Source organism: Trachinotus anak, unplaced genomic scaffold, assembly GCF_046630095.1.
Source record: "Trachinotus anak isolate AG129_WGS33_773 ecotype Australia unplaced genomic scaffold, CSIRO_AGI_Tana_v1 ptg000003l, whole genome shotgun sequence".
In the NCBI taxonomy this organism is placed as follows: Eukaryota; Metazoa; Chordata; class Actinopteri; order Carangiformes; family Carangidae; genus Trachinotus; species Trachinotus anak.
Genome location: NW_027273854.1, coordinates 10115292 through 10127053, shown reverse-complemented (window position 1 = coordinate 10127053; position 11762 = coordinate 10115292). Strand labels below are relative to the sequence as shown.

The 11762-nt window shown below is 41.4% G+C and overlaps 1 protein-coding gene across 1 annotated transcript; it reads right to left on the bottom strand.

Moving 5' to 3' along the window:
* Positions 1-212: 212 nt before the first annotated feature.
* LOC139615644 (dual specificity mitogen-activated protein kinase kinase 6-like) lies at positions 213-11705 on the bottom strand. Its single transcript, XM_071473531.1, has 12 exons — positions 11374-11705; positions 7537-7606; positions 6877-6925; positions 6668-6781; positions 6298-6417; positions 6089-6205; positions 5118-5169; positions 4889-5016; positions 4223-4300; positions 2928-3067; positions 2606-2651; positions 213-2332 (listed from the first exon to the last, which is right to left on the bottom strand). Exons 1-12 carry the CDS (start codon positions 11390-11392, stop codon positions 2255-2257), a joined length of 1011 nt encoding a protein of 336 aa, XP_071329632.1. The 5' UTR covers positions 11393-11705; the 3' UTR covers positions 213-2254.
* Between the last annotated feature and the right edge of the window lie 57 nt (positions 11706-11762).

Here is an 11762-nt window from a genome sequence, read left to right as displayed (position 1 = left end):
CATCAGAGGTCTATGGTATAGAGAAATAAGCTATATCACGGTTTAGGTATACACACAATACTTGTTGGTAGAATCAATTAATTGTTGGTTTTGGTCTTTTCATGGAATTTGGCAATAAGAAAAATTCAGGACTATATTGTACACAAACTATGTTGTTTTGTTTTTTTTCACTGAACTTGCAACAATCATGACATGAAGATTATAAATGGACATACTGAACAATAAAGCCTTTATTTTTTTGTCTTTCCATAGTTCAAGTTTGTCAGTCCCACTCAATTAAAAGGTGGCAAATAGAGTGAAGGAGTAAGAGGTAGAGCAAGTGTTCCTTTCTCATTGTGATCAGCGTAAAAACTCACTTTTACACACCAAGGGAATGGCCATCCAAAGAAGGCCAACAAAAAAAAAAAAAAAGAAGGAAAAAAAACTAAACTAAACTTAAAAAAAAAAAAAAAAATCAGCAGCTTCTTTGTGGTGTTGCTAGCTTTCCCTTATTATTCACAATCATAAATACTCCTAAGTCACTGACTTTTGATAAAGGTCGCACTACAGTGTAAACCAGAGAGGCATGAGTGCTAGCCATGAACAGAGGCACGGCAGTTATCATCACTATCGTCACCATCATCATCATCATCGTCATCATCACAGTCTCTAAACACTTGGAGTGGGGAAACTGCCACATGGCAAGGGCATCTTGTTATGAGTCCAAGGGGCTCTGCATAGTATGGTCTGGCAGAATAGATAATGGCTGCCCACCACGGACTGAAAAGAGGCTCTCGGTCCAGCACTCAAGGAGAGTACAACCTCGGGGGAGTGGGTTTAAAAAAAAAAAAAAAAAAAAAAAAAAAAAAGAGGCTGTCTCCTCATGAAGGAGAGCACAGAAACCTGAGCAGTGGAGGCTGACAGCACATCAGTCCAAAATAGGTGTATGGCAGTCAGCTGGCCCTGTGAGTACAAGTGTTTGTGTACGTGTGTCACACTGCATTAAAACTAACTAATACCAACCACTCTACCATTCATCTACACTGCCAGGTTGGGACAGTGCCATGTTACATTAAAAAAGGAGATAGTATTTACATCTTTGACACATAAATTATTTCCCTACCATACTGTCTGTGTAAGGCATAATAAGGTCTCTGGAAAAAAACAAAAAAATATAAGTGCCTCATATGAAAAGACTATGCTGACTCCAGAATTCAGAAAGGTCGGTGAAGGGAAGAATAAGCTTAAATGTGGCCGAAATAAATCAAAATGCAGGCCAGAACAAGTCCAAAAAAAGAGAGAAAAACACAATTAATGCAGTAATTCATGAGAACGATTTGCAAAATGGCACACAGAAAAAGATAAAGCTGTGAGCTTGATTAGGCAACCCCTGAATACTTCCAGGTTGTAACAATGGCAGCACTGGAGCCCACCTCTTTAATACCCAAGAAAGAAGAGGAGTACAGAGGGGTCACTGCATGGAGGGTTATGCCTCAGATCACCGATGATATGGGACGCCTTACATTCCTGCCTCGCACCGCCAAGCGATCTAGGAATGACTTGCAACTCCTCTTGCCCAGAATGTGACCTTTGACATTTCTTACATGTTTTGTCTCAGCCCTGGAGCCTCCCACGGCCCAGCCCATGACAACTGCAGCCCCTGCACTGACCAATCGCCTCAGGGCAGAACCAGGTCTATCTGAAAAACAAGGCCCTAGTCCGGTAAAATTCACACTTTTCAACGATATACAGTATCAAAACTCTGTATAATGAGAAAACATACAAACGCATATGCAAATATAGCTTTCAATACGCAACAACATACACATTAACTGTTGCTTTTGCAGATGAAACTCAAATGATTCATACAATATGTGTCACAAAGAAATAATTGGTTGGCTCTGTCCATTCTGAAAAGGGAGATAAGAGGGGCAGTGGGGGGCAAAAACAAAAGAAGAACAAGACAAAAACAACAAATCAGGTTCAGTTCATATTCATCATGTTGGATAATTGCACACACAGGAAGCTTGGAAGAGTGAATTAAACCTCTCCAGTTGGCCGTACGAGTTCATATTACCACCACTCTCCCTCTCCAGTGCTGCTGGGCTGCTGTCAGTCTTTGGGTCACCCCCCCGGTTGTGTGTGGGTGCATGAGAGTCTGTCATTCCAGTGAGTTTAAAAAAAAAAAACAAACAAAAAAAAAAAAGGTAGGCCATTGGTTCCTTTGCTGAGAGGTCCCGCCTACCCTCATGGGGTGGAGCCCGGAGAGAGCCGATCAGTCATCCAGGATGACCTTGACAAAACTGGCCACGTCTGTCTCTTTGGAGTCATGCAGGGTGAAAAACGGATGTTTCTGCATCCGAAGAAGAAAAAAAAACATTGTTAGAAATATGTTCTTGAAAGACAAAAAATGTATTGAAAAATGTTGCCTGTGTTGTTATTCACTTGTGAAAAATATACACTACAGTCGTGGTAGGATAATTAGGTAAGCCTGGCCTCTTGTGGACAAAAGCAAGAACCTACTGAGCATTATAATGGGGATGCTGATGGGGACAAAGCAGTGTAATGCACAATAATCTTTGTTGGAGTTTTGGTGTGAGAGAAATAAAATGTAAAAACTACTAACCATTAATTCTGTATAAGCTGGTCTCTCGTTTGGCTTCTTTCTTAAGCTGAAAAAAACCCCCAGATAAATTCAAAAGTGAGAAAAACAGCAAATATCAAAATCCAAGTGCACAAGTGCATCATAACTTAATATAAAAGTCAAATACATAAACATCACCTAAAGTCAAGTTGGAGCTCCACAGTCACTGTACTTACAATACCTCTGCTAGTGGTATAAGTACAGAGTAAACACTGACCCCTGCTGGGCCTCTGGCTACTTTTTTTTTTTTTTTTTTTTTTAACAGCAAGGTGAACATAACATTGTCATTGCGTGTGAGGCTTACCACTGGGAGATGAAATCTACAAAGTCTGGGGAGAAACGGTCGGCAGGCAACTGTGGAGACGGCTCATCCACCACCTGTTTGAGCTGCTGGAACGGGGTGCCCCATGAGTCGTAGGGGAATTTCAAAATGGCCAGCTCAATCTGGGAGACAGAGGGAGGCTGATTTAACCACAGTTGTACGCGTTAGAGCGAAGATTTCATGACCGCATGTTAAGATTTTGGGAATGGTTCAGTGCAATGTTTGCAAATCCTAGGTGAGTAATACTGACCATCAACTGCATTTCAGAAAATTATTTACTCTTCTGTAAAAAGTTCTGCAATATGATTTTATTTTTTCTACTATTGAACATTTTATGGTTAATTACAGAGTACACTGTATATAATTTAATGTAACAATTTCAAGAAGGTAATATATGTTTTAAGATTAGATTTTAGATTTTAAAGAACAAGTTCTCAGATTTTTTTATCTTTCTTAATCTACCAAAGTGTCAAATTCAATAAATAAGACACAACAGAAGCACTGCCCAAAGTAAAAATACATAAACAGAGAATGTGTCAGTCTGTAAGCGTCTGTGTCATATATTAACTGAGGACCGCATGAACTACCAAGGGTGTGGCACCAATAAATAGGTATAAAAAAAAGCCAATGGTCACCATGACTCAGCAGTAGTGCTGGGCTGTGTTTAAAAAGGCAGAGACACCTGTACTGAATCTCTTTTGACATTGTTTGGTAAATAAGGCAAGGAACCATTAGACAAAATATAGTTTTGTCAAGAGAGAGCAGAACGGCATGGAATCGTATATTAGTGCAAAGACAGCAGGATACTCGACACCAGTCCGGAGAGAGGGATTAGTGAAAGGAGCTTTTTATGTTTTACCTAAATCAGGTTTGTATGTTTTTATTCCTTGCAATGCACTCTGTAACTTTATCGAGAAAATTGCTGCATAAATTAAAGCACTTCATTACCATTATATAAGTTATGATCAGATGGGTTCTGGATTACATAAGACTAAGATAACATTTACATTAAGGTGTTTGACACCAGTGTTGGCTATATGTCAAATAAGATCATAGTTTGCAACACAGTAAATACAGACAAAACATGGTTGTGAGCCATGTTTTGATCCATATTTAAACCAGATTAAAGTACAGTTATACTCATGAGGAGGGAATCCCTGTATTGATTAATTCACTGAAAACTGTATCAATAATGGTGTTAACTGAGTGCACAAGAACCGTTTTAACTCTGAATCACAAAGTCAAAGCCAAAATTTCCATAATCCAGCCTTACTCACCATCGTGATACCAAGACTCCATATGTCTGATTTGACGCTGTAGCCTTTCTGGTTGAGGTCAGGGTTGATCCGCTCAGGCTGAAATGGAAATTGTGATCAATAGATAAATACCAACACTATCGAGAAAAAAACATCTGATCAATAGAAAACTATAACTATACTGTACTTTTTTTTTTATTGTTTGACATAAATAGAAAAAAGAATGTATACTAATAAATAGAAAGTGATAAAATTACAGTAAATTTCAGTCTTGAATTGAACTCACTCCAGAATCAAAAAGCCATGTAAAGAAGAGAATAAGTGTAACTGAGCTGAGAACAAATCTGTCAGCTACAGTATGTTTTTCCGGGAGGATTTAAATAATATGCTGGTTTTGTGAGCCTACATTCCAGGCAAGATGTTTTAGAGCTTACGAGTTTGGACAGTAGAGGCCAGATCACCATCAGTTTGAGGTCCAGATTTCAGAAACCATTAAGCAACTCCTGGCCTGTGGATTTCTGGCCTTACTCCAGCTGATGAGTGTTTTCAAAAATCTCTGACAGTGACGTTGGCCAGGCCCCTCTCAGTGTTACAATCCCTCAGTACATTTCTAGAGAATCCTTTCCTAAATCTCAGCTGGCCGGTACCAGGAATCTCCTCCCTTGATCTTCCCCAGTCCCCACTCACCGCCATGTAGGGCTTGCAGCCTGCATCCATAGTTTTGGCCACGGAGTCCACCAGGTGGCCACTGATGCCGAAGTCACACATTTTCACTTGGCCCTGAGTGTTGATCAGAACATTGGAGGGCTTCACATCTGGAGGGGCAGAATAATGAGAGGGAAGATACCGAGCCAACGATGAGAAACATCAGTGGGAAAACTGAAAACTGTACACACAGATGATTTGACCTGCCTACCTCTGTGTATCACTGACAGGTTACTGTGCAGATGCTCTAATGCCTTGACAATCTGTGGAGTAAAAAAAAAAAAAATTAGGAAAAGAATTCTTCAGAAAAAGAAATTCTAAAGAACCGGAGCTGTAGACAATAACTTGTTTTACATGCACATGAATGATTGTTTTATAGTATGTCTATCATTGGTTGGGTTTTGGTGATGTAGTTTTCATGGGGCCACATTAATTTCCATAAAGCAATAAACATGCAGTGAACACAGCCTCAGACTGTTTTGCCTATTTATAAATGTGTGAAAAAGCAAACACAATGGGGAATTAGAGATAAAGTTAATATTTACCACTTTAAATTTGCTTATTAGTTTTCTTTCTAAGAATTACATTAGAAAAATGGATTGTTTAATCCATTTATAAACAGAGATTTAAAAAGCTGTGGTTTTAGGGGGAGTTGCGTGATGACAGTATTTCTTGACAAACAATAGTTTATCCATCCACTCCCAACTTAATCCAGAGCGTCTTTGGTTTTATTGCTGATTGTTTGGTAACCTCACTGTGATGACAAGACTTCAGAAAGTCACTGCAAGTGGCTGTTGTTCGCGAAGACCAGAGAGACAATGGATGCATCGTGTGTGTGTGTGTGTGTGTGTGTGTGTGTGTGTGTGGCGGCTGCGGAACATCTTGATTTTCATTTCGGTGCCCACGTTAACGGATTACAGCAGACACACTACCTGCGCGAGACCTCTCGTGACGTAACTGTATCATGTGATCAACAATGATCAGCAATGACGCGTCCAGTGCGTCTCCAGCATAAGAAATAACTACAGCACGTCAACTCCCATAAAACTACCAGGTAGTTTTCCTCATCTAAAGCATATCACAAGCATATTTTTTGAATTTTGAACTAATCCTTTAATGTTGATGTAAACACACTTGAAAGCTCAGTGAGACCTATAGAGTAAAATATGGGATAGGACGTACTGCTACTGTGATCTTTCCCAAGATGTCCTCAGGGATAGTTTTGCCTTTATCAATAACCTTCTTATAGAACTTATCCAGAGAGGTGTCCATCAGCTCCATACAGATCCAAACATCCCCCTGAAAAAGAGAGAGAGGGGGGAGACGATGATGGCAGGTGGCCACAGCAGTCACAAATGATTTATGATTTAAGACTTGACCACTGGTTTCACCTCTCTGAAGAGGGCGCCATAGAAAGTCACAGTGAAGAAGCAGTCCACCGTCCTCATAGAAATGTCCAGGTCCATCAGAAGCCTCTTCTGCTCCAGAGTGTTGACTGTGGCACGGATCCTCTGGGGACACAAACATCACAGGTGGGCTGTCAGTTTCATCACAGGGTAGATATAGCTTAAATCAAGTGGTGTCCAGTGTCCTTGAACTCCCCCGTCAACATAACATGTCACAGATCTGACAGAAAAATCTCACCGAAATGTTTACAAGTTGTGCTCATATGTTGAATACATCTATGAGTCATAGTGTCTATTTTAAAAGCACGGTGCATTTACACAGATCCCAAATCAGGTAACCTGAGTAGCAGCCTACCTTGACAGCCATGATAACACCACTGGGCACATGTTTCATCTTTTCCACCACCCCGTACGCTCCCCTCCCCAGCTCTGCAATCTGCTCCAAGTCATCTGCCTTCACCACAAAGTTCTGGAGAGAGGAGGCAGACATCACATTAATGTTTGTACTCAACTCAGCAAAGAAATAGAACAGCGTGTCTCGCAGGGATACAGAGCCCGCTTTACCTGATCTCCAATTGTGACGCAAGCTTTAGAGTCAAGATCTCGAGGGGGCCTGCAGAGAGAGAGAGCAACAACTGAACTGCCTGTGACAAAAGCAACACTAAATGGTCAGTTTTGATGCCACAATACTCAGTAATGGTATATTCATACGCTAAGATAAATTGTGCATGTTTATTAGAGCCAATTATGAGATAACTTTGAAGCAAACATTGATTTAAGTTAGTGCTAAAACCAATAATAAATACAAGTGATCCATGCAAACTCTCACTCTCTCTGAACCCATGTAACTCTGCAGCTTGTAATTAACAACTGCACCAGGCAGAGGAGCTGTAAGTGGAGTGCAGAGACTGTGCCGCATTCCTGAAAGAAGTCTATATTCTGAAAATTTTGCCTCATTAAACATGAACTAGTATGTCTTTAAATTTTTGGTCATCTACATGAAGGAAAACTATAGTAGCTCAACTGATAGTGGAAATTTGAGGCTGATCTAATATTCCAGAGTTGATAAAAATATGATATGATGGTTGGTATTCATGTTTCTGTACTGCAATATCTATATCTGTGATAAAGTCATCTTGGCTTGCATATCGACCTAGTCAATGTATCAGTCAGGCTCTAATTTTGTGGCTGCTGTCACTACTCTATAGTAAAAAGGAGCCTTACGCTGCTGCTGCTGCTGGAGGCTGTGGAAACACTGCTGGGGGCAGCTTCAGCCCAGGGTTCTTCTTCTTCCCTTTAGAGACAAGAATTTAGAAAACCATTACCATCTCAGCTCCATGACTGACTGCAACAATCAATAAAGCTGTTATTCAGCAGCAACCACAAGCTAGTATGATTTGCAGTGTTTTGTTTGGACTCTTATGAGCTCATTTGCCACATTACCTTGAACAACAACAACAGAGATCCCAAGTTCTGATTTGGCCTTTGCTTGTTTTCATTTATCCATACTGGCCTACTGATAGATTTTATTCTATTCTGGTTTTCAAGGTTACAATCAATTTGCAGTTGCCACTGACACAAACCATAGCAAATGATCTGTTATCTAACTTGAGATTAGGTGTACTCAAAGCTGAGGCCCCGCAACAGAGAGAAGGTGGACTCAATGACTAATCGACATTGGTATGATGACTCAAATGCTGAAAAAACGAAGGGGGGGAATGCGAGGGAATCAGGCCTTCCTTCCTGTCCTGATTTTTTTTTTTTCCTTAAGGTTTCATTCACTGCAAACAAATCATCTATATATGTGCTGTGTTCTGTTTTGTCACAGTTTAGGATCTGCTAAATTTTTGTTTTGAATATCTGGTGTATGGTGCTGTAAACTGTGTTAAATCAGTGACAGCAGTCCATTCATAAACACAGTTTACCAGCAGCCTTTGGGACTTCCCACAAGGGGCTGCAAGTCTCTGCCAGAATGACACAGCTACCGGGCTTGCGAGCAACAACACAGGAAAAACAGCTCAACTCCTCTTGACACGGACGCTTGTGTTCAGCGTGTTGGCTCTTGTTGCAAGGTCGACTGGAAAAACAGAACACTTTTCTTGACCTCTATCTGCGTGCGCTAAGTTTTGGCCAGTTTTTCACCCACTGGGATATGATGAGAAACAGTTTAGGTTATTTCCTGTTCTTGGTGCATACAGGGTCGGACCAGGCGGTGTAATGATTCTACGCCAGTTCAGAGAAAGTGGTTTAATACACAAGCGTTAAAGGTTTAAGGGACCTTCACTTTGGAACAAATGCAACAACTCTTTATAAAACTGGCAAAAGTTAGCAACGGGTGGTATGATTTTTAACTGTCAGTATTTCTGTGTGGTTGTATTTACCAATGAGTGAGTCACACCACTTCAGTCTGGAGGAAGTATGATTGGGTAAACCCCTCCTCTGCTAGATCAAGCTGGAAGGGAAGTGAAGTTTTACCAAGACTTTAGATTCTATGGCTGACCACTTAAACGTCAGACAAGTCCATTTTGTGCTGCAGCCCTAAAATAGTCCTTCAGTGTCTGGACAGACTACGATAGTTTCACGTGGTAGGGAGAGATTGAAGTGTGATTTACTCACACACACCGGGACAAAAATAGAGTTTGCATTTCCTCTGTGTGGGATAAAGTATGAGCACTCAAAGCCTTCCGATGGCCTGACAAATAAGATCAAGCAACAAAACTACAGTAGGACACGAACACTGGGGTTGCAGTGCAGAAGCATCTGACATGCCAAACATCTAACACAATGTGTTTTGTTCAAGCTGCTAGACATATCTAAGAATCCTTTCCTGCTGCAGAGAAGCTGCAGACTGCAAATTATATTGAAGTCTGAGTTACTACTGGAAGTGTTTCAGAGAAGTATTAATGGACATGAAATATTGTAATACCCCTCTCAGGAAGCAGTCCTGTATGGGGAGCCAGTGTATGGTATGTGCAGTGACCCTGTGGCCAGGGCTGTGGGGTGGGATGTGACTCATGCCCAGCCAGACTGGACACATCCGCTGAAAACACAACAACTGTCAGGACCCTTTGGGAAATATGATGTCACTTCATTTGGCCCACTTGCTGCTCACTGTCCCCATTCGGTCCAACTGAGGCCAGCGTCACTGCAGCTTACTGCTGCAGGACCAGCCTGGTCCTCAAAATAAGCTTAATAGCACACAATAGTGCCATGACATCAGCCACAGCTGCAGTCAAAGTATATCGAGGCAGCACAGGAAAAGTACATGTACACAGATATCATTTTCTCAGAAAAGGATCAGAGTCTTATTTCTAAATATGGCAAAAGTTGCATTCTGCAATTTTATGAAACATCTTCACCCTGCACAGTTTTTCCTCCCTTGGGAAGATGTTCATTAGTCTAAAGCATTTTACATTTTGAGCACTGATCATTGAATTTTAATCAGATGAGTATTTTGCTGATGCTGTGTTAGCAGTTAATTGGTGCACTTTCACAGGAAATGCAGCAATTCTTAGAAACACCAAAGGTGTTCAGTGGAATACATCCACAGTGCAGTAATGCATATGCAATGTGAACAAGAATTTCTGGATTGTGCATGAGATCAAAGTGTCAATAGCTGTGTGGCAAGTCACCATCAGGCAGCTCCGGCCTTAGAGTGGGTCCATATACAGACAATGATGACTCATGCACAGATTATCTTCCACACCACCCTATCACTGCTGTTCGGGAGAACCCAATCTGCAAACATGCCTCAGCAATACCATGTACAGCACTGCAATGTATTTAGGTCCACTCCACTCATGAGCAGAGAAGCCACAACAACTCTGTATAGTGGCCAGAAAAAAAAAAAACTTTCACAAAGACACCTCGGGCTTGCTTTGGTGTACACAAAAAGAACTGATAATAATAATACTAATAAATAATAATAGAAACAGCACAGAACCTGTGTAGCGGTTGTGGGGTGTCTTCTGCAGCCAGTGAACTGTCAACAAAGAGAGGCTGCACTAGGTATTGGTGCTGCAAGTCAAAACATGCCATGGTAGGCCAAAGGCTGCGACTGCCTGAGTAGCACCCAGCCAATCTCCACAGCCCTCTCAAAAACAGTGTGTACTCCCGACCATGGTAACGCTAGTATGATTGTGTAACAGCACAAGCGGTGAACTTGAAATGTAAATTGACATCATCACCATGCTCTCCGTGTGTGTGTGTGTGTGTGTGTGTGAGGAAGGACCTTGATTTTTCCAAGGTGTGTGTGTGTGTGTGTTTTATTCAGCGGAGTACAGTAATTGCACAGCCTCACTGACTGACAGGCGGAAGCCAAGTGTGTGATAGCGCCCTGGTTCCATGGCATCACCGCCTGTTTTAAAAAAATGAAGGAATTTCCACCACGGGAGGAAAAAGGTATTTTCATGGACGCGGCGCTAAAAAAAATAAATAAATAAATAAAATATATATATATTTATTTTATTTTTTTTTTTGCGCTAACACACTGGCCAAACCAAAAGGACCCAATGCAATCGATGAGTCATGAGGCCGAAAAACACAAACACCTGTGGTCCCAGTGTGCTTTAGTTTACCGAAAGGGAGAAACTAGTCTCAGCGCGGACATTTCCAGCTCAGGGGGGCAAGTTGCTTGCTAATTTCATCTTGGCAAAAGTCCTTTATTGTCGTGAAAACTGTGTTAGCTAACCCCACCGCACGGGAACTTAGACGAAGCGATGCGATATGCCCTTTAGCTAAAATGTGAAGAATAAAAATACACACTACCAGCAGGTCTACGGTGAATACCTTCAGACACCAGCATGTCTGGAAACTTCACATAATGATAGAAAGCAGGAAAGACATGCTGGCTAGCTTCTTTTCTTTTTTTTTTTTTTTTTCTTCCTTTCATACATGCAGCCGTCCACCTGGCAAGGTTACATTTTTCAAACATAGCTAGCTAAAGTACTTCCACGCAAACTGCACCTCGATATGTAAAACATATGCACGGCTGTTTAAACAAGAGTAGAGAGAGAGAGAGAGAGAAAAAACCAAAACAAAAAAAACAAACAAAACACTTACCTCCTTTAGACAGAGACATTTCCCCTTTGCTTTGATGAGGGGGAAGGGAAGCACAAAGACTTTTGCCTTTTTTTACTCCCTCCCTCCCTGCATCTACCCTTACACCCGCTCAGGATCGCTGGCTTGTCGTGCAAAAACTAGCAGCGATTAAAACAAGATGGTTCGTCTTCGTGCAATCGCGGTGTTTCAATCGCCAGTTCGCGCGTTCAAAGATCGATCAGCAGATGAATGCACAACTTTAAATCAAGTCGGCGCAGCTTGTACAGTTCGAGTTAGTCTGCTAACAAAACCTGTACTTTTAGGGTGGCCAAAGTCTGACAGCTGAAGGTTCCAACGACGTAATGACGTACTTCCTGCCTTCCGCTAAGCATCATGGGACGTGTAGGTTT

Excerpts from the sequence above, each read along its gene's own strand:
- LOC139615644 (XM_071473531.1), bottom strand. Across the intron at positions 5,170-6,088 it reads TGGGAAAGATCACAGTAGCA|ATTGTCAAGGCATTAGAGCA; the intron begins GTACGTCCTATC and ends TTTACTCCACAG. Across the intron at positions 5,017-5,117 it reads CCTGTCAGTGATACACAGAG|ATGTGAAGCCCTCCAATGTT; the intron begins GTAGGCAGGTCA and ends CTGCCCCTCCAG.